Raw genomic sequence first — 23250 nt, 5'->3', positions numbered from 1 at the left:
AGGCTAACCACACGGGCCAGAAGAGGAAACTGTATAAGCAGTCTTGTGTTTGCTAAAGCATTAACTTCTTCTAGGAGTATGTAGGGTGAAGGGATAATTTTCCTTAGAATGGAAGAAGTGTTCCTGCAAAATACACTTAGGCTGCTGAGATGAAGAGCCCAAAGGAGCTGGGTCCTTAGAGCACAGCAATCTAGAATATCCTTGGCATTTGTATTTCAAAACTTTCCCTCTGATAAATGAGCTTATAGCATCCCTCAAAGAACTTGTTGTGGATGAGAGCCAGTGCCATTGTTTGATTTCACCTCAGTGCTAAGGGCGCAGAGAAGTCAAAAGCTGAAGATACATGCCAGAGAATACCCTGGAGGGAGGGGATAGGGACAGACAGTACACAGGGATTGGCAGCCTTCCGTTCACTCCCAACAGTGTCACTTGTCTTGGGAATCAATCTGCCGCCTGTGTAGCTTTCTCAAAGCATTTTTCATGTCCTCATTCCTAAAGGTATAGATAATGGGGTTCATCAGAGGGGTAATGGCCGTGAAGAAAACTGACACGACTTTGTCTGCAGCTAAACTCTTGGCTGGCCTGAGATAGGTGAAAATGCAGTGTCCCAGGAAAAGTGTCACCAATGTCAGGTGAGCAGCACCGGTAGATAATGCCTTGTGTTGCCCTTCCGAGAGATAGTTCCTTAGTGAGACCAAAATGACCACATAGGAAGTCACCAGCACCAGGAAGCAGACCACAGAGATGAGGCCTGAGGTGGCGACAAGGAGCATTTCTAAGACATGGGTGTTTGTGCAGGACAACTTAATGATCAAAGGGGCATCACAAAAGAAGTTGTCAATGGCACTGGGACCACAGTATGGGAGACTGAGGGTCAGGGCAGTGAGGGACACAGAATGCATCAGTCCTCCCATCCACATGACTGTGGCCAGCTGGAGGCACATCTTCCGGCTCATGATGGTGCCATAATGCATGGGGTTGCAGATAGCTATGCAGCGATCATAGGCCATGATGGTGAGGAGAAAGATCTCTGTGCAGGCAAAGAAGTGGAGGAAGAACATCTGTGCCATGCACTCCTCAAAGGAGATGCTCTTCTTGTCCACCAGGAAGTCAGCCAGCATCCTGGGCATCACCACTGAGGAGTGGCAGACGTCAATGACAGAGAGGTTGCTGAGGAAGAAGTACATGGGACTGTGCAGACGCTGGTCATGTGCAATCGTGAAGATGATGAGAATGTTGCCCAAAATAATCAGCACGTAGACGACCATGAAGAAGGTGAAGAGGGCCAGCTCTACAGCATGGTTGGTGGTGAGGCCCAAGAGGAAGAACTCACTCACTCTAGTGTGATTCTGCCACACCATGTTTACTGCTGCGTCGCACCTAGGAGAAAGGACATGGTGAAAAGAGAATTAAATTTATGGTATGAGAGGACAGAACATGATGACAATCATACAAACTTGAGCTGTATGGAGGAAGAAAGACAGAACAGCCTAACAGTTTCACCCAAAAGGTGATGCCTAATATTAGCAGAAGTATTCAAGTTTGAAGGACAAGCGAGTACTGGAACAGGTTTCCAAAGGAGACTGTGGGCTTTCTTCAGTTTCCAGACAATGCAATGCAAGCTGACTTACTTCTCTGACTTACTCAGGAGCTATCAGGTTGCAGGAAGATTTGCCTCCTGGCAGAATGTACCTCAGGATCCATCTTTCCTGATTCCAGGTGTCTCGTTTAAGCTACCTGTCTGCAATTGTCAGACATAAAAGGGATGAATCTGTGCCTGCAGTTATTCCTCTTCCTTCACTGTAGAGGAAACCAAATGATTAGTGGAAGACTTCTGTGTTGGGCATTGCAGTTTAGTGAGATGACATCTGAATAGACTTCAGGGAAGTCACTGCTAACTTCTTCATAGATCTCATAGACTGGGGATTTAGGCTTTCACTAAAAGATCATTTTTAAGACCCTAGATACTTGTTGCTGCTGTTTGCTGAGTCTTGCCTGGTTTTCCAACCTCCTCCCAAAAGTAAGAATACCCAGCATAGTCTCCAAACATGGTATGACACCACCTTTTCCTGCTAGGTAGCTGTCTGCAAATTCATTTGAGTGTGGCATTCACTTCCCCAGCTGCAACCTTGCTTGGGGAGAGCAGATTCACCTGCTTTTCAGTCAGGAGCCAGTCAGAAACCTCAGCTGCTTGATATCTGATGTATTTATGAGGGATCAAGCAATGCAACACCTGCAGTCACAAATTCAGTGACCTTGAATATCTCTGCCCATTCCATATTCCAGTGTTCCTGTAATTTTATTTTCATTTTGAAATGAAAATCTAAAAATTTTGGCAAACTAATCAAAAGTACACATACACAAACACAAAATCTTGCCTTTGGAACAGGAGTGAGACGAGAGGACATCGAATAGGAACCCTGTCCAACAAAGGAGAAAGCTTGTTTACAGCGCATGGTTCAAGGCAGTCACACAACAGAAATAATGATGTGGGAAACGGCAGGACTTCTCAAAGTTCCCCACTTTGCTAAAATGAAACCATCTCTGAGTATGAACCCAGGGTTCTTGTATTTGGAAATCAACGTCACTGTGGTTTCCTTGCTGCTGATACGCTGAGCTTCTGAGAACAGGGCTAACCAAGCACCTGAACGATAGCTACATTTCTAACAGCATGTGGACGCTCCAGAAGTGGCTGAATACCCCCAAAGTGGTCTGCAGCTGTTACAAGTGGAGCCACAAGCCTGTAAAATGTACATTTACATTAGTATTTTCGCCTGTTACAGCTCCCACAACTAACATTTTCATAGGGCTCTAAAGTTGCCAAGGACCCGCACAGAGGCTCCTGTCTTCATTTGGAGTCTGCTGAGAGACAGATACTGATGTCTCCAAAGACACCTGGTAGAATCAGATGCCTGATTTCCTCCTGTACTCAAGGTCTTGCAAAAAGGACTGAAAAGCAACCAAACAGAAGTGTTGTTCTCCTTCCAGTCAACGTCTCAGCCCCTTCTCCCTGCAACAAACCCAAAAGCAAACAGAGTAGGGAGGAAAAACAGAGCTTACTTATGTAGTTTCCAGTGGTGTCCGGAAAAAGAATGATTGTGAGTTGAATTCCAGTGTTTTTTCTCTATAAAAGAAAAAGCAATTTTTGGTCTAAAAAATGGAGATGGATAAACAAATTTCTTCCTTCTGATCGGCATCCGTAAATTCCTCTAGCCAGAGGAATGGATAATTCCAGCAACTGAACAGGCAGGGTTTGCTTTGGTTTGGATTTTTTTTTTTTTTTGGGGGGGGGGGTCCCTCTAATATACCCAAGTTATCTTGTGCACATGGTCCCCTCATACTGGAAGATCATCCTGATATTTAACTAGTTCAAGCCTTTACTTAATAAACAAACAAACAAACAAAGAAGCAAATAAATAAAATAAAATAAAATAAATCTTGATTGGTTACTTCATGAACAATGCAAAAATCAAAATAGAAACTGAACTTCCTGCCTACTTACAAAGCATTCCTGCCAATGCGAAGAAGACCTGCCCCCAAATCAGAAGTTGAAGCTCAACACTGACAGGATAAACAGGGATGCAGAGGTGACTTACACCCTCAACCCTTCCCCGTAACAGCTAGTTCTGGAGAGCAAGAGCATGCGGTACTCAATTACTCTGAACACCAAATACAGAACCTTTTGTGCTGTGATGAAGTCACAGAGAACTGATAAAGCTTGGGCTGTGTGCTTGTCTGAAAGACAGATTTGGGACTCAAGAAATGTTAAATGCATGCCTTACTAGAGAGTCACAAAGGGATTTGTTAAATCATCCTAGGTTGTTGACAGTATAAGCTTTGGAAGAGATTTAATAAGTCCCTTGGGAGCAGAGCTGTGGGTCCAGTTAGTCACCCAGAACACCTGTGTGGCTATAGTAGCTCACACAATTGTTCAAGGTCCATTTCAATGGCCTCTGGAGACAAAGAACAAATGTTCACCCATGCCACATAACTCGCTTTGCCTTCTTAAAGGTGTTCTTGGTGAACTAACACCAAGTTTACGCACTGGGAGAGCAGAATACAGCCCATGAGCTCTGACCAAATGACTTGGACTTAGGAAAGGGATCACAAACTCAGTGTGGAAGAAGGCTCTGAATAAGAGCTGCCATGCTGAAAATCTGCACACTGCAACGAGTGCAAACTGAGTGATCAAAAGCGCCGATGGAGAACTGACAAAGGATTGCAGCTTCAGGCGTTCATTTTAAGGGATTTTCCTTAAAAAGAGAGAAATATTAATAAACAATATGCCTAATGAATGGCATTCAACCATTATGTTTCTTATCTCCTTGCAATAGTGACAAAAAGTCAAGTATGGACAGGATTATTTTTTCCGGTTCTTCATTTCCATCTTTAGCTGCTCTGTCAGTAAGAACTATGGATGTTTAGAACAGCTTGAGAACAGTGTGGGGGAAAATCAAGCAAAGGAATTAACCAAGCCTCAGCTTCCTAAAATCTTATCTCAAAATGAATACTTGCACATTGCTCTGAATATACTTCCAAAAAAAAAAAGGAGGGTAGAAAGTGACATCTTTTGTATGGTAACTTAATCTTGGAAGAAAGCCCTTTTTTTTGTGTTTCTCGGTGAGGCAAGAGAGTTCAAACACAGGCTGATAAGCATGGCCTGCAGGTTACAAACTGAGTTACCAGGATTGTCTGCACAGAAAGAGGTTAGAAGCTGATTTGTCACAATGAAATTCACCTATTGCTGATAAAGCTGAAAAAAACAGCAGCTGACCCTGGAAAGTGCAGCTGCTTTTGCTCTAGCTTTTATTTCTCCTCTGTGGCTACTTTTCTCCCAATTGGCTTGGGGAGTGCCCACCTCATGTACTCATTTCCCAGGATGCAGATTATGGGATTTAGCAGGAGGTGACGGTTGTTTTAAGAAGACTGGTATCACAGTGTCCTCAGTGAAGCTGGTGCAAGGGCAGGAGTAAATGAAGATGCAGTATCCCAGGAAGAGCATTACAACCATGAGCCCGATGGCAGAAGCACTGAGGGCCTTGTGCACACCTTTGCACAGATGTTTCTTTAGCAAGACTGGGAGGATGCCATAAGAGGCCAATGGGACCATGAAGCAAGCCTAGATGAGCCCAGAGCTGGAGATTTTCAGCATCTCAATAATGTAGGCATTCATGCAAGCCGCCTTGACCACTGGCTGCACATCACAGACCAAGCTGTCAAATTCTGTGAAGCAGGGCAGTTTGATCATAATTCCAGTCAGGCCACAGGGGATCCCTGTCCCCATGCACACAGCCCCAGCCAGCTGTAGGCGTACTCTTGCATGAGTGTGAGATGCTAGTGCATGGGGTTGCAGATGGCCCTGTAGCAGTCATAGGCTGTTGCAGTGAGGAGGCAGATCTCTGTACAGACAGAGATGAAGGAAGAACATCTGGGACACACATCCTTCCAAAGAGATGATCTCCTCTGCACAGAAGAGGTCACCCAACATTTCAGGCTCTGTAACAGATGAATGGTGGATCTGGAGGAAAAAAGGGTTGCTGAGGAAGAGGCATGTGGCTATGAGAAAGTATCAGTCGTGATCAACAGACAGCAATATAAGGAGGTTGCCAGGCAGAGTCATGAGATGGAGGGGCAGAAACACCACAGAGAGGATCATTTGTGCCTCTAAGCTGGAGGGCAGTCCCCAAAGGATGAACTCTCTCACTGTGGTCTGCTTCAGTGTCATTTCTGCCATGCTTTTGGTCATGACAGAGGGAAGGAAATTTTTCACAGAAACATCTTTTCTTTTTTCTTTCTTTTTTTTTCTTTTTTCAGGGGATGGGGTGAGGGTGTTAGTCCTTGAGATCTGTTTTGATCCTCCCATATTGCTACCAGAAATTAGAAAATAAAGGGATGGAGAGACCTGCTGAGTGGGATTTATGCCTCCCAATTTATACCTCTCTGTAGACTCACTAACTGTGAAAAGACACTAAGATCATTAGCTGAAGTAACCAGCACATTTATATTGGCTCTTAAAGCCCAGCCTTTTTACTTTCCTTTACCCTGGACATGCTGAGTCCTTCTTGGAACCCTGCTACATTTTTGGTCCTAGAGCTGTCTTGTGTTAGTGAACTCCATAACTCTATAGCAAAGGTTATTAATTCGGGAGCAAGGTTTAGTTGTCAGTGTTGTTTTGTAGCCTACTACATAAGAAACCCTTACTCTTTTCCACATAAAAGCCCGAAGTTATAAAATAAAGAGTTACATTTCTTATAGTAAGCTTCATTTTTAATAGGACGTACCTGCTAGTAAGACTTAAGGAAATAAATCTATTTACTTACTTTTATATACATATATATATATATATGTATATATATCAAGAAAAAAAGTATAGGGATAGCTTGATCAAAGCCTCTAATTGCCTTCAGGGAGACCAGGAGCCTTTTTGATGTAGCAAAGGTATTCACCTGGTCAGTGAGGCAGCAGTGGTTACAGAGTATTTTCCAATAGACTAATTGTCAGCTGGAGTAGTTTACAAAAGGTAGTGATGGATAATCCATCACTGAGAAATGGCACAAGAAAATTATTATTATTATTATTATTAATAATAAAGAAACCCAAATGACAGGACTGAATATTCTTCTTGAAAAACCTGCTTGATTTGCAATACAAGTTGAATTCAGCCCTGTGTTCACTAGAAGATCAAAGTAGGTGATACATGTATAGTGAAGCCAGCTAAGAGTCAGTATTCTATTAATAGAAAGTGGGATATTTGCAATCTTGGTGGTGGTGTTAGGCTGAATTACATTGGGCTGACAGGTGGAATAGTAAAATTGAAAAAATACACTGCATCAGTTTTCCCTTATAGAAATTCCTGTGAAAACAGCACCCAAAGTATATTTGAAATTCTCTCTGCAAATGCATCTAGCTACATATGAGCCTTCTCTGGGAAGAGCGTGAAAAATAATTCAGTACTCCTACTAATTCTACCCTGCTTTGGAGTTCTGGAATCTCTTCTCTTTGTTACTTCTTATGCAGTGAGCAATTGTTGACCTGGATTAAGAGACTGTCAATACAGAGCTTTCAGGCCAGACTGTAGCAATGCAAACTCAAGATGTTGTGTAAATGGTGTTACGAGCAGTGAATTCAGCCAGATATTCTTCTCCCAAGTAATAAAGCCAGACTTCCCCCGATAAAGAAGCATAAGAAAAATCTTGCTATCTTTCTTTCTTTTAGAGTTGCAGTCCTGTGTTCCTTTCCAAATACATAAGTTCTTGTTTCAGCCTAAGTGCAATCACTCAGAACAGTGGGAACTGGGGCTTTTAAACTGAAGCACAGAGACCATTACTGAGATATTCAAGTTCACACAGACACAGGCACACATCCTGTGACAGTCCCTCCAACACCTGAGTGACTGCTTGGGAGAGTTACTAAAGTCACGGGTTCTTTTCTAAGAAGATGTCAGAAAGCAGCAAGTGGGGCTGCTCCACAAGCAAAGGTGAGCTGGGAGCCCAGGGTGGCCATAGCATGGACGGCACCTGCACCAAGAGGGCACAGACCCACAGCACCCAAGCAGGTCTCGGTTGGGGATAGCAGTGGGTTCTGTCAGCAGTCTGATAATCATCAGACCAGGCAAGGTGATGAGTCAGGTCCAAGCTCGGCATAGGAAGCTGTGGGAGATGACCTTGAAGATGCAAGATCATATTGCCTGTGGTTGGTGACTTGTGCACAAGTGGAAACATTATCACTCAGCAATGGCCAGAAGAGCCACAGTGAGAATGACAGACAGCCAGAAACAGAGTAGCTGCAGCTGGAGATGTCCCACCTGTGACAAAGGAACAAATGCTCCAGAATGACTCACTGATAATAAAACCTCCAACTGCAAAATCTGTGTGGGAGAAGATTTGAAGGTAGTTGACTGTTGCTCAGCCCTCCTAGCTGACTTCCAAACTGCTGCAAGACATTGTGGTGGAGCTTCCACACTCATGCCAGAAAGCTGCAATGTGTGAATACTCTCAGGTCAGATGCTTTTAATACATAGACAGTAGGAACAGGCTGATCAGTACTGTCAAACTGCTATTGTGTGCTGAATGTATAAATGTTTGCAGCTTCATAATTACTGCCATATACTGAGTGTATCTTATGAAGTCCTTATATTGTGGTAGTCATTTAAGTTACATAGTAGCTTTTTTTTTTTTTTTTTTTTTTTACAATTAAGCTGTAGATGTGTAATTTACAAGTTTAGGAGTGTGTGTATTGCTTCCCATATCCTGAGACTGAACCATAGCTCAGCTGGTCCATTTGCTCGAGCTATATTATCACATTAATTGCCATAGACAGAACGATACAGACTTAGCAATGGATACACTGATTGAATAGGCTTTATCTGTGGAATGATTAGAAAAGGCCACTCACTTTTCCTGACCCTAGATGGCATGAGACCTGAGCAGCAGCTAACTGGCAGAAACTGAATGAAATTCAAAAGCAAGTAGAGACCTCTGAGGATTGTTAATAGCTCTGGGGTGAGGAGCAGGGGGTGCCAGTTCTTCGCCATGATATTGTTAAGCCTCTTGTAATCTATACAGGACCGTAGTCTTCCTCCCCTCCTCCTGCATGAGGAGCCAGTAGGAGAGGTAGATAAACCACTGTGCCAGATTGTCCTTGAGGTATTCTTTGAGGGCTGCTAATTCAGGGTGGCAAGGCACCTCCTTTCTTGGGATCAGGTCAATGTGGCAGTCATATGTGTCATAGAGTGGTAGCGTTTCTTCCGCCTTCTTCTCAAAGACATCTGTAAAGTCACTCATAGTGTTTTGGAGGGAGTAGGGCAGTGACTGAGGCAGAGGCCGAGTTACAGTCCTGGGGCCTGGGTGATTCAGGGCGGCAGGCTGTGGGGCTTGGCAGAGCTCTGGTGGTGCAGGGATCTTGGTTCTGAGGCTGTGTGTGGTGAGAACAGAGCCATGGTCTGTAGGTGTCGTACTTGGCCCAGTTAGCGTGCAATTATGTTCCTTGTTTTTTGTCTTCCAGGGGAGTGTTGTAGGGCTCTTGGCATCAATCAAGTCCATGGCAGCCATGCAGCCAGGAAACTGCTCACAGAGTGCAGAGCCAGGGACGTGGGAATCTCTGGACCAACTCACAAAGGTGCTGTGGTGGGGGACACAGACATAAGATGATCCTGTAGCAGGAGAAAGCCTCACAGTCACAGCCCCTGGTACTCACAGGTGACTCAAACCACCCCGATGTCTGCTGGAAGGGCAGCGCAGCTGGGCACAAGGAACTGAGAAGATTTCTGGAATTCACAGAAGATAATTTCTTGGTGAAGGTGATTGACGAGCTGACTAGGAGAGATGCTTTGCTGGACCTGATACACTGGAGGGCATGGCTGCTATTCAGAGGGCCTTGACAGGCTGGAGAAATGGGCTAACAGGAACCTCCTGAAATGAAGGAAAAGCAAATACTATGGCTCGAATCTGGGTGGAATAACCCCATGCAACAGTGCAGGCTGTGTCCAACTATCAAGTAAGCAGGTCTGCAGAGAAAGATCTGGGGATTCTGAAAAACAAGAGCTTGAAAATGAGTCTGCAGTGTATCACTGCAACAAATGAAGGCCAACCACACCTTGGGTGTTGATGGGCGAGTGAAGAGTTAACAGGACTGAAGTTTGTCAATTGATATGCAGAAGAACTGAGAGCACAAGAGCTGACGTGCACAAAGCTGTTGAACAGAGGACTTAACAGGACTAAAGTCCTCTACCAACCGATATGCGCAAGGCCTGATATGCGCAAGGCTGCGGAATGATTAACAAGACTGGAGAAGTGAAGTCTGCCACCTGGAATCTGCACGGACCCCCGGGGAGGGAAGAAACAATACAGAGGTATTGTGGTCTTGCCTCGATATCAGGGTCCCCCCAAGCAGACAAACAAACAGTCCTGTGATTGTGAAACTCGCAAAAAGTCAGCAAAAGCAGTGTTTGCCCAGAGCCCCAGCCGTATAAAAAGAGACTTGGGAGCTAGGAGAGTTTGAGCAGGGACGGGAACGTGACCTGATCATCCACTCCGGCTGGCTGGACCGTGAGTATTCCACCCCCTCCCCTTTTCCTGGGACGCTGGGTTAAGGTAACTCCTCGAGGTTGAGAGCCCTCTCACTAGGAGAGTGAACAAGAAAGCTTTCAAGTAGGGATAAGCAGTCCTTCCAATTAATAACGCAGTAATCGACGGTTTCAGGTTATCCTTTCTAAATTAGTAACTGATGGTTTTGTGTTATCCTTCCTAAATTAGTAATCGCATTATTTTAATGGATGTTACTAATCCAAGAACTTGTGTGAGGAAAAACATCTTTTTTATTATTATTATATTACTGTCTCAGTCATTGCTATCGAACCTTCATAGCATGACAGCGTGACAGGTGTATTAGTAAGAGTGCAGCCAGCAGACCCAGAGGGAAGTGATCCTTACCCTCTCTTTAGTACTTGTGAGAATACCTCTAGAGCATTGTGTCCAGTTTTGGACTCCCCAGTACATGAAGGACGTTGATGTACTGGAGCAAGTCCAGTGGAGGCTCTCAAGATGCTCAGGGGACTTGAGCACATGATGTACAAGGAGATGGTGAGGAAACTGGGCTTGGTCAGCCTTAGGAGGAGAAGGCTAATGCGACACCTTTTTCCCTCTCTACAACTACCCGATCAGCAGATACAGAGAAGACAAAGCCAGGCTCATCTCAGATCTGCACGGTGATAGTACAAGAGGTAAGGGACACAGGTTGGAACATAGAAAATTCTTATTAGACGTATGTTTTTATTTAATTTGTTATTATTGTTATTATTATCTACCATGAGAGTGGTCAAATACTGGAAGAAGTTTCCCAGAAAGGTCATGGAATCTCCATCCTCAGAGATGTTCAAGACTTAACCAGACAAATCCCTAACAATTTCATCTTCTTAGACCTGCTTTGAGGAGGGGTTTAGACCAGATGACCTCTGGGGGTTTCTTCCAATTATTCTATGATTCCAAGATTACAAATGCTTTGAATCAATAACATCCTCTTCTACTATTTTGTGTGTAGAACACCAAAGTGTTAACATTGATGTAATATAAATTACGTGGTAGCTAAATGCTCAAAAAGAAGATGGTATTTATTTTCTCCAGTCATAGATGGGAGATTCATCCACCCAAAATCAGATTTCTAGCGTATAGATTTCTATACCAAAACTTGTATTGCCTTTGTGCAGGTAATGGATAGAATTGGTCATATCTCAGGTGTGATTCATCTCCTGAGGTAGGGGTGGGCTTAAAACCAGGTTCACCTATCTGCATTTCTGTGTCTACAGGATATGCGTGCACATGTGAGCTATCCCTCCAAAGCTCCTGTTACAGTACATGGAAATCTATGGCTCAATTTATTTGTCCACACATAGGAATCTTGTACCATCAGGGAGGCCCCCAGGTCTTCTGTCTGACCTCCACTTTCTGCTCCACAAGCCAAGGGTCTGCCTTGTGTTGTACTTACCAGCCCCTGGAGATACTGTATGGCATCTCAGGTGTCACAAGAAAAGTGCGTCTAGGCAGGTGGCAAGTCCTCTTTCATTTGTAAAATGAACCTGAAACAACAGCACCAGCTGTGGATATCCGTATTGGAGATGTCTGAAGGTAAGGGAGATGGACCCTTTAGGAGTCAGTCTCCTGACTCCTGCTGGAGTGAGGGTCTGCTCTTCTGAATCTAAATCATAAAAACCCTTCCTGCAGTAAGTGCAAAAGGAGAAACACCTTGAGGACAATTCACACTCTTCCGTCACCCCCATCAAATACCTCTTTTAAAATGAGTCTTAAAAGAGGGAAGAAATTTTTCCTCTTTTGTTTTGATCTTCACTGAACGAAACACACTACAGTGTGTTTCAAACACAGAATACATGTAGAACTACTCCCATTAATGCTTTTTACCTGACTTTTAATCTGTTATTCATTTTTCTAGGTGCAATTCGTGACAAAAAAATAAATGAGGACATTAAAACCAGGTCAGGAAAATCATCCTACTGGCATTTGGAAACCTTTACAAATGTCAATACTGCTCTTTCTAGTCTTCCTCATGATTTACATTGTGACCATGTCTGGGAACAGCCTCATCATTGTGCTGTTTGTGGCTGATTAGCACTTTCATAACCCATGTACTTCCACTTGGGAAATCTGCCAATGTTCCACTGTCATGCCCAAGACGCTGGCCAGTTTCCTGAGTGGAGAACAAAAAAATCAATGCTTTTGACTCAGAATTATATTTTTTAGTTTTCTACTGGGTGCAAAATCTTATTGCCTGTTGGCAAGGTCTTTGTGATTAGGATTAGCAAATAGGCAAAGGATTTTATTATGAAGCTTGCATGAGTGAACAATGCTGCTTCAACTAGTAACTGTGTCTTGGCCATGTGGTTCTTTAGATATTGACATAATGGTATCTCCAACGCACAAGTCAACTTTCTGTGCCCCACCCCCTTACAAAATTGTAATTTTGTTGAGGAATGTTATAAAGCCGCTGCCTCCAGTGGGCTTTGGGATGCAAGGATTCCTGTCTGGGCACTGGAGCCCAGCCTGGTGCACCAAGGGGAGGCCTCTCCAGGCCAAGCACAGCTGCTGCTCTCCTCTTTGCAAATTCAACCAGTAGTGAGGCTGAGTGTTTATCACACACACACACACACACACACACACAGAGCAGATTAAGGGACAATACAAGCACTCTGTCCCCCTCCCTCACAGCTATTGCCAAGGTACACGGGCACTATGACCTGTGATCCCCACTCCAGCTGCTGGCACTGAGACCCTCACTCCACTCACCCTGGCCACCCTCAGTAGCTGATATTTGAGTACACTGGCCCAACGACCCATGGTCCTGCTCCGGTGACTGATGCTAGGACCCTCTCTTGCCACAGTTACTGGCACCACAGACACAAGAGCCAGTATCACCTCAGGTCTGACTCCAGTTTCTGGGCCCAGTCCACTCACCCTTGTCTCTCCACCTAGATCCTACAGCACTCACAAATGGGATATGAAGACTCGAGCTGCAAGAAAAATCTTGAGTCCTGGTTAAGGTGGATTGGAAAGGCACCTTTAAAACTACTGCAGAAAGTCAATATCTTGAAGGGTTAAACAATCACAAAGTCAATCTGTCTCATGGACCATGGTGTACCTCCACAGGCTTGACCTGAGTATTCAGTCAGCAGCTGAAGGCTGGTTACATCTTCCTGCCTGTACCTGTGATTCTACGTTCTACCCAAATACTGAAGACAGTGTCTTGGGGATCACTCAGCTGGCTGGTTTGATCCCAGATGTGCAGGCTGGTACACTGCATATAATTACCCACTCCCAATATAGCATTATTTGATCTGCAGAGCTAAAGGAAGGTATTGATAAAGATTTTGAGAGACTGTGGGTGGCAGTTGAGTGTAGCAAACATGAGAGACCATCGATTTTGGATAAAAGAGTGATCAAAGTGATCCCAGTCACACGTGAAGAGGGCGAGGTGGTCTTAGAATGGGAGATCCCTCTCCAAAAGTTATCTTCCCAAGTCTACAGAATTGGAGGAAGGAGGAATCTGTAAAATGGATCAAGCTACATTGTCAAGGTTGTGGTATTTCAAACTTTGGAAATGACACTATCAGTAATGCTGGGCAGTAAAGTCATAGAGGCATTCCCCATAGGAAGCTTGTAACTGTGTTGCAACTATGAGCCAGTGTAAATGCTACCAGGGAATTCCTGGCTAGAGGAAGAGGGCAGATCCTAAAAGAGATCAGCAGGCATTGTTCGGTGGAGAGCAAAACTTGCTCCCATATTGTTGCCCTGCTGTACAGAATGCCCATATTAAGAGACACAATGTATTATGTGAGTTATTGGCAAATGAAGTTGCCTACACAAAGGTGTCTAATACCATCTTAGAAGCCCTAGGATATCTGACATCCATACAGGGCTGGTGGATCTGGCATAGCGCCTATGGGAGACCTATGCCTTTCTGGAGCAGCAGAGAGGCACCAGCTGAGATACCCAGAGTATTTCAAGTGGCATGACACACATGTCTGTATGTGGCCAACTGAATCCCATGGAAAGAAATGAATCCCTCCCTGTCTATCAGCTCTAGGATAAGATGAATCATGCCTTGACTTCTCTTGACAGCTCTGACTGGGGGTGGGATTCAGCTGCTGAAAAGAAAAAGAAAAAAAATGAAAAATCAAGTGACTTTGTGGGCAAATCACTCGAATAAAGGTGTTTTTATTGAAGTATCACTCTCTGGAGCTGCTTCTCTTTTCCAGTTGGATGAATGGGAGTGGCTGTTCCACTGATATATGTTCATCTTTCAGCACTGCTAATGCCCAAGATAGGAGAGATGAGACCATATCCAGTACGTAGGGTATTTCTGAAGGGACCCAGGCTGTTGGCAGTGAAAAGCAGATTTCTGCACAACACATTCTTGAGCCAAAAGCTCCTCTCATTGCATTGTCCATTGCCTACTACCCCACAAAAGCTGCAAGGCAGAACATTTTCTGTGCTAGTAACTCTCTGGAGAAAAGTCTTCTCTTTAGGGCACGCTTCACCTCCACATTCCTCAGGGTGTAGATCAAAGGATTGAGGACTGGCGTGACAACATTATACATAAGCGTGGCTATCATTGTCCACCTGGGTGAATTCCCTAAGGAAGGTGGCACATAGTTAAAAATAACAGGGACATAGAATAAGGCCACTACTGTGAGATGGGAGATGCAAGTGGAGAAGGCTTTCCTCCTGCCCTCCTTGGACTGGACTTTCAGTCGGAGGAAGGAAAAAATGTATAGGTAAGAAAAGAGTATGAAGACAAAGGGGCCTATAGCAAGACTCCCTGTGATGATGTTGAGAAGGGTCAGGTTGAGCTGGCTGCTATTGCAGGCCAGTTTCACCACAGGCTTGATGTCGCAGAAGTAGTGTTGGATGTGGTTGGGGCCACAGAAATGGAGCCGGGAGGTCATGACTGTGTGCATCAGAGCATGAAGGAAGCCAGTAGTCCAAGTGCCTGCAGCCAGCTGCAGGCAGGCCCGTGGGCTCATGATCAGGGTGTAGCGCAGGGGGTAGCAGATGGCCACAAAGCGGTCATAGGCCATGACAGCCAGAAGCAAAGCTTCGCTGGTTCCTGCGAAGTAGGAGAAGTGGAGCTGGCTTAGGCAGCCAGTGTAGGAAATGTCCTGGTGCCCTGAGAGGAACCCAGCCAGCATCTTGGGCACAGTAACTGTGGAGAAGAAAATATCTAGGCAGGAGAGGTTACAGAGGAAAAAATACATGGGGGTGTGTAGCCGGGGTTCACATATCACCACAATCATGATTGCCATATTCCCCAGCAGGGCAGACAGGTACAGCAGTAAGAACAGCATGAACACGAATTTCTGTAGCCCTTGAAGGCTGGTCAGGCCAAGGAGGATGAACTTCCTCACCTCTGTCTGGTTATCCATCCCTGCAGGGAAAGAAAGAATAACTTGGCAGTAACTTCCTATCTTTCTGTCCTGAGCTGCTATATCTATTTCCCAGAATCCTCTTCCATAAGATGCATTATCAGCTCATGCTGCCTCATAAATGGAAAAGATCAGATACTGAGTCTGGAAAGGGACACAAAAGAATTCCTTGATTTCCCACCTCAGCTGTTTCAGCAAATACTGAAACTGTTGTAACCTAGATGGCCAATGCTGATGCTGGAACTGTCACCTGTGTACCAGCTCACTGAAAGGAATGGCGTGTTTCAAAATAGCGAGAATAGAAAATTATGAGGAAGAAAGACAGGCAGGCAGGAAGGAAGGAAGGGAGGAAGGGAGGAAGGAAGGTTGGTTACCTAATGTTTACATGAAGATTGCTCTGAAATCCTGCAGGTTTTCCTTTTTTAAATCAAAGAAGGGTCCTCTAATATGGTTTCTTCATTCCAATTCCTAGCTGAATTAACTGTATCTCTCCCGAAGCTGAAAGAACTATAGTAGTATAGTGGATCACAAATAATACACTGCTTTCAAAGAGGATGAGTTCTGAAGAGCTGTTCAGTGGAGTCAGGACACTTTTGTAGAGTACTCTCTGCCACTGAAACAATCACATTTATTTCCAGAAAAGGAAAATTTCTGTCTCTCTGATAACTCCTCTTGGGATCAAGCCTCTGAACCTTATGGGACTTCAGTTCTGAAAACATCAAGGCATAGCATCTCAGGGACACAGAAATCTAATGATGCTGTGGGGAGTTGAACTGATCACTGATAAAATAACAGTTAGTTTTCCTCTTCTTCTAGCCACATCCTGTTAATATTGGTAATGATTATTTGTACAGCAAGCTCTCATAAGCAGGAGGAAGGTGTAGAATCAAAAAAAAAATTTTGAAATATGCAAGATTACAACACCTACTTCTCAAAAGACTAGCAGTTTTAAAGGGAAAATCTCCAACAAGTTTGTTACATCTTTTTGAATTTCCCAGGTATAATAAGTTGAATAGGTATCATGGCTTCATTGGACCTGATACAACTACACAGTTGACTTCTGTCTCTGACTTAACATCTTTTGCCCCCTTTATAGTCCTTATTTTATGTATTTATTTATTTATGTATTTTTAACTTCTAAAGATGGAGATAACAAACTATGATGTTTTTTTTTAAGACCTCAAATACCTAAAATAGCACCCAATAAGGCAATGGTAGACACACACATTCAGGGAGCGTTTTCAGAATATGTATGCTTCAGAGATGAAGCTGACATAAGATCTCATACCCATGACTCAGTCCATTACCTGAACACTTGTAATGGAACCATTGTTCTCAGTGCTGTTCTGTGCACAGGATAGTTAAGATGATTAAGGCTACGAAAAGGTTTTAGGATTACTCTGGTGATATCTAAGCATTTCTCTGTAGTTTCTCATTCAAAACTTTAGCATACAACCTCTGATAACATACATGAGACCATTTATGTGTGAATATTTTAGTTATATACAGGCACTTGTTGTTCAGGAGGTTCCTCTCTGCCCAGTCCTCCAGCCTGTCCAGGTCTCTCTGAATGGCAGCACAGCCTTCTGGGGTATCAGCCACTCCTCCTAGTTTTGGATCCTCAGCCAACTTGCTGAGGGTGCACTCTGTCCCTTCATCCAGGTCATTGATGAAGAAGTAGAACAAGACTGGACCCAGCCCTGACCCCTGGGGCACACTGCTAGCTACAGCCCTCCAACTGGACTCTGCACCGCTGGAGTGTGCCCCAGGGGTCAGAGGAACCTCAGAGAGGAACCTCATGAAGTTCCACAAAGGCAAGTGCAGGGTCCTGCACCTGGCGAGGAATAACCCCATGCACCAGGACATGTTGAGGGCTGACCTGCTGGAAAGCAGCTCTGCAGAGAAGGACCTGGGAGTGCTGGTGGACACCAAGTTAAGCATGAGGCAGCAGTGTGCCCTTGTGGCCAAGAAGGCCAATGGTATCCTGGGGTGCATGAGGAAGAGTATTGCCAGCAGGTCGAGGGAGGTGATCCTCCCCCTCTCCTCAGCCCTGCTGAGGCCACACCTGCAGTACTGTGTCCATTTCTGGGCTCCCCAGTACAAGAGGGATGTGGCACTACTGGAGCAAGTCCAGTGAAGGGCTACAAAGATGATGAGGGGACTGGAACATCTCTCTTACGAGGAGAGACTGAGAGAGCTGGGCCTGTTTAGCCTGGAGAAGAGAAGGCTGAGAGGAGATCTTATCAATGTGTACAAGTATCTGAAGGGAGAGTGTCAAGAGGATGGGGCCAGACTCTTTTCAGTGGTGCCCAGTGACAGAATGTGAGGCAACAGGCACAAACTGAAACACAGACAGTTCCACCTGAACATGAAGAAAAACTGCTTGACTGTGAGGGTGATAGAGCACTGGACCAGGTTGCCCAGAGAGGTTGTGGAGTCTTCTTCTCTGGAAATACTCAAAACCCGCCTGGGCACAATCCTGTGCAAGGTGCTGTAGGTGACCCTGCTTGAGCAGGGTGGTTGGACTAGATGATCTCCAGAGGTCCCTTCCAACCTCAACCATTCTGTGAAATGAATAAGAGCTCTGCACCTGTATTGGACTGCCTAAGGCTGAGGGATCTCATCAGAGAAGACTCACAAGGCATCAGGCTGGCAGAAAACTATAATCTTTGGCTGGTGTCCAGCAAGATCCCAGAGGGGGTCAAGGAATGCAGAACTATGTTAATGCCAAAATCTGCTGACCCAGTAGAACAACTAGATATTAAGAACTGATGACCCATTACCATCAGGCTGATTAATGTGAGGCTATTTTAAGAATCTTAACAGCAGGGCTGACAAAGGCATCTCTGATTAACAGCTGTCAAAGGGGCTTTATATCAGCCCCCAGGTGTTTGAACATTTCAAGGTGCTTCAGATACTGATTAAAAATGCCAAAAGGGAACACAAGCCTCTGAGAGTTGTCTTCATGGATCTAGTGAAAGCTCTTGACTTGGTGAGTCATCAGCATATTCCTCAGGCCCTGAAACAGAAAGGTGTTGATGAACATGGAATAGGCATCATCAGCTGGACTCAGCTGGAGGTGAAGGAAAGTCAGTCAGAGGGTATTAAGATCCTCACCAGAGTAAAACAGAGATGCCATTGCCTCAGTGCTGTTCAATCTGTTAATAGACCCATTGTCATGCTGATTAGAAGAGCTGGGAAGAGGGTTTTGGCACAACAGCAACAAGGTTCCAACTCTGGCCTTCACAGATGATCTAGCTTTATTAAGTGACTCCTGGGATGGGATGCAAGGAAACATCACAGTGGTAGAGGAATTTTGTAAACTAACAGGGCTGAGGATGCAAGGTGAAAAGTTCCGTGGGTTTTACATTAGGACCACAAAAGACTCGCCTACTATCAGTGATGGTGACCCATGGGTAGTGAGCAGTTTGTAGCTGAACATGATAGAACTGGGCAACTCCGAGAAGCATTTGGGCCTCTGGGTGGACCCTTGGGTTGACCTATCTAAATTGGAGTTACAAGAGAAACTTCACTCCTGGCTAGTAAATATGAAGGGGGGAAGGGAGGAGGGAGGGGGCATGGAAACCACCACAGAAGGTGGAGATTTTAAATGCATGATCCCTCAACTGGTGTCTTTAGTGGACCACTCTGATACAAAGGCCATATAGTTCCTTTCCCTTGACTTGGCCATAAGAACAGCAGTGAAAAACTGGTTTCACTTACCTTCCAGTACTTGTGGCTCCTTTTATGCCAATGCTAGGGATGGCACCTTGGGGGTTGCACGGCTGGCAAGTCCAATCCCAAATATACAGGCTCGGAGAGTACACTGAATCATCCACTCCCAAGATAACTTCACCCAGTCAATTGTACTGGAGGAAGGCATCCAAAAGGACTTATGTATGTGCTATGTACGGTTGTTCCCTCAGGACACGGGCTCTGTGCAGTCCTCTTGCTAAATCTTCAAGGAGATAGTTGGTTCTTGATTTCTTATTGGCCTATTTGATCAGTAAGTCTAAGGTTCAAGGTGTGCTAAGTGAACCTTTAGCCTTCCACTAAAGCAGAGCAAAAGTCTTCACACAGATGCTTAAGTTTGCTTAGTATTCTGCATCTCTCTTTCTGCCTTAATAGCTGGTTACTGGGCTGGAGAGATTTGTAGGGACAGATTACACACCTGAAGGAGTTGAAGACCAGGTTTTCCTAGATAGCTTTGATTGCACCAGGCTTCACTCATCTGGGACTGAAACAGGGTAATGCAGATTGTGGCACTGTTCTTATGACATCATCACAAGTCTGTGAGGGTAGAGAGAAAAACTAGCAAATCCAACCTGGAAAAGGTACCATGGTTTAATTCCTGGTTGAGTAAATAGTCCAATGCCTTGTCATCTAAGTAGTGAGAAGGTGAGCCAGGATCTGAGGGCAGCCACAATGCAAGCCAAGCAAAGACCTCACCATTAGGGTGCAGTCCCAAGGCACCAGAGGCAGGTGAACAGAGCAGGGTAGTGACAGCAACAGGTCCTATTGACAATCCAGTGATAGTCAGGAAAGGTGGGATTAACAGGCCTGATTCAAGGTCCACACAGGGATTCCAAGCAGCACTTCAGGAAGAGGGTGAGAGCAGAACCCCCTAAGACAAAATTCAGGAAGGCCTGAAGGCCTCAGCCTGAATTGAAATGGAGGCCCCAGGTGAGGCTGGTCAGGGCAATTAAGGCCTCCTACTGCACTCAGAGCCCTAACAGCAGCCTCCCCTCACAGCAGTGTGTGTCGTCAGCCCTTACAGGGGCCTGTGTTTTGAGGGGGAACTTGCTCTGGAAAGCCCTGATCTTGGCTGCAGCATGCACTTTGTTCACTGGTTCCCAAGGGTGCTCCTCAGGTCTATTGCCGTGCCAGTCAAGGAGATAGGAAGTTTCCCACAGAGGAGTTCAGAGTCTAAACTTCACCTCACTTGCTGTTGTGGTTGCCCTTGTGTCATGACCACAGGTGGGGGAGTAGCTGGCAGTGGAAGGGGTCTGGATGATTAGGCTTCAGGAGGGAGACAGAAAAACAAGGTGAATCTTCAGGGACTGTGGGAGCTCCATGTGGGAGGTAACTGCATTGATTTGGTCACCAATGGTGAAAGGCCCCAGACAGTGATAGTCCAGCTTGCCAGATGGTCAGGTAGCTGCATGTGCTCACTAGAAAGCCACACTTGATCACCAGTAGGAAAGGCTGTGGCTGGGTGACACTATCTCCCTGCTTGTCTATTGTAAGTGGTTTTGACCTTGTCCAGCTGGGTTATGAGGAGGGCATGTTGGGACTTGTGCAAGCAGGTCAGCAGCTGCAGGTAGATGGGAAGCTGCTGGTGTGGATGACTTTCAGGGTGGAACCCAAACTGAGCAACAAATGGGGTCTGCTGATTGTTATAAGCTTACTCCGAAAATGGGAAGAGGGTGGCACAGTCATCTTGGAGACAAAGACTGTATTGCTTCAGGATCTGATCCACTCAGTCACAACTGCTTGTGTCATGGGTCACCAGTAGACCTGGATAATCAGATGCTTTGTGTTCCAGGATGCCCCCCTCCATATCCAGCTGCAGGTGCATCATGGCATCATGGGAGGACCCAATCTCACAGTGGTCCCTATGGCTTGGTCCGAGACAGCAGGTTCTACAATGAAAGGCCAGCTGGGGTTTGGGTGGATGAGGAGCAGGGCTCTGGTGAATGCCTATTTTAATTCCTTGTGCAGTCTGTGGCACCAGTGGAAGTTGCAGGGAGGCAGGAACCTTGCGGCTGAGACTGTGCTGTGATGAGGGCACTGCTAGGATGCAGAGTTGCTGTACTTGGTACCACTCTCGTGCAGTTCCATTGCTTGGTCACTGCCCTATAGAAGGTCACTGCAGGGCTCATTTCAAACACAGGCACGGCAGCCATGCAGCCAGACAGCTGTTGGTGTTGTGTGGCACGAGAAACACAGGCCTGTCTGGAGCCACCCCTGTGGGGTGTGGTAGCTGGGGAGCAGTTCCATGACGATCCCAGGGCTGACCCTGACCCTTACCCTCACCCTTTGAGTAATGCTTGCCTGCAGGGACGTGAAAGGATTCCCATTTCCTGTAAAGTCTAGGGTTGTGCTTCTGCAACCAGGGCAAGCTGAAGATGACTGGAGAGAAGGCTGTATGCCAGATGGGGAAGGACTACCATCTCAGAATGTCCAGGTGTCATAGTTATGGTCAGAAGAATGGATTCATGAGTAACGGTCCCCTCTTCCCCCCCCCCCCGGGGACTCATCCTATCTACTGTACTGACCATATTTGGGATCAGCTATGGCTGGGTGAGGCTGTGGGCACTCTGGACAAACTCAGAGGCCACAGGAGTGTGGCAAACCCCCAAGTCCACCAGAGCAGTGGTCTGGATTGTGTGCCCATGAGGGAGGGCAATGATAAGGGGTATGGTGAGGTGAGGCTCTAGGGCATACACCTGCAACCATCCTCCCTTGGCACCAGTAGGAGCAGGAGATTTGCTGGTGCAGTAAGGAGTGGTAAGGGGGAGGGGGTGAGGAAAAGCATGGCTGGGCTCCCGCAAGGGTCCCACTGCACTCTCAGGCATACCATGAGGTGCCTGTCCACAGAGAGAGGCAGGTCTGAGAGCTGCCTCAGGCTCTGGGGAGGATCCACCCTGGCCATTCTCCCCACCCTGCTGCCCCAGCCAACCTCCTCACTTGTAGTGGACAGTCAGCAGCTGAGTGAGTCCCCTGCCAGAGCTCCAGCAAGGTTAGCTCAGCCACAGCTGCACACTGACAAGCCACAAAGAGGTCCTCAGGGTCTGCAGAATAAGCTGCTTCTGCTGCATGAAGGGAGTAACCCAGTCTAGGGCCATCCTGGAGAGCCAGGAGATGACAGCTGAGCAGCTGATATGTGTTGGGAAGGGCTCTGAGGAAGCAGGGAGCATTAGGGTCACTGGACTGATGAGCCCCCTTACCCTTGCTTAGTGCTCATGAAAGGGTTCAGTGAGCTGGGGAGCAAGGATGCTCTGGGCACAGGGGAAGTCAACACAACCTGCAAGCCTGTGATGTGCTGAGCCTTAATAGAGCCCCTGAGCAGAGTGGGTGGGTGGAGGCCCCAGATGAGGCTGGTCAGAGCAATGAAGGCTTCCAGTGAAGGCCTCTTAGTGCACTCAGGGCCTTGGTTGTCTCCAGCTAATCCCTGACTAGGGGAAAAGGCCTGGTGGAATCAGCAAGGAAAGAAGAGCAAGCCTGTTGAGCTTGACTCTAGTTTGCCACTGCAAAGAGACATAGGAGGTGCAGAGGAAGCAGGAGGCCCTGTGGAAATGCAGCCCATGCTGTGGCCGGGGCACCAGTGAATGGGGTGGTACAGCTGTCAACCAGTAACATGGATGTCCTAAGGCAAGCTGGGGGAAGCCAGAAGCTTGCTTGTTCTTGCTCTTCAGTACAACTGTGGACCATAAGAGTGAGGTCTCGTGATCCTTGTGACTTTAGGAGTTTTAGGCAGGTGGTGGGCTGGGGGGCTGGGTGGCCTGGCCCTGCATTCCTCTAACACCCATTAAAAAAAAAAAAAAAACACAAACAAGGAAAGAAACAACAACAAAACAAAAAACAACACGACACCAAAAAGGAGCAAGCAAAAACCGACCTAAGCAAACAAAGCATGCAAGAAGCCAGGGAGAGGAAGAAGCTCTCCAAGCAATCCAAAAGGGCTGGACGAGGCGCCGTGAGCCCCACCTGTCCCCCGGGCGGGCGCGGGGCAGCGGCGGCGACTCTGGATGCGCGCCGGGCCCTTCCCATGGATCGCCCCAGCTGCAGCGGGCACCGCCCGCCCCCTCCCTCCCTCC

General features: G+C 46.2%; 2 protein-coding genes across 2 annotated transcripts; both read right to left on the bottom strand.

The window, feature by feature from the left end:
• Nucleotides 1–425: 425 nt before the first annotated feature.
• On the bottom strand, nt 426–1704 carry LOC136996485 (olfactory receptor 4E1-like). Its single transcript, XM_067317407.1, has 2 exons — nt 1693–1704; nt 426–1349 (listed from the first exon to the last, which is right to left on the bottom strand). The coding sequence occupies exons 1-2, from the start codon at nt 1702–1704 to the stop codon at nt 426–428; spliced, it is 936 nt and encodes a 311-aa protein (XP_067173508.1).
• A 6836-nt stretch (nt 1705–8540) lies between these two features.
• On the bottom strand, nt 8541–15430 carry LOC136996439 (olfactory receptor 12D1-like). The gene is made up of 4 exons (XM_067317362.1): nt 15413–15430; nt 14527–15364; nt 12963–12989; nt 8541–9151 (listed from the first exon to the last, which is right to left on the bottom strand). Exons 1-4 carry the CDS (start codon nt 15428–15430, stop codon nt 8541–8543), a joined length of 1494 nt encoding a protein of 497 aa, XP_067173463.1.
• Between the last annotated feature and the right edge of the window lie 7820 nt (nt 15431–23250).

Source organism: Apteryx mantelli, unplaced genomic scaffold (genome assembly GCF_036417845.1).
Source record: "Apteryx mantelli isolate bAptMan1 unplaced genomic scaffold, bAptMan1.hap1 HAP1_SCAFFOLD_40, whole genome shotgun sequence".
Taxonomy (NCBI): domain Eukaryota; kingdom Metazoa; phylum Chordata; class Aves; order Apterygiformes; family Apterygidae; genus Apteryx; species Apteryx mantelli.
Note: the sequence above shows the minus strand (reverse complement) of the source record. Positions and strands in the feature narration are given on the sequence as shown.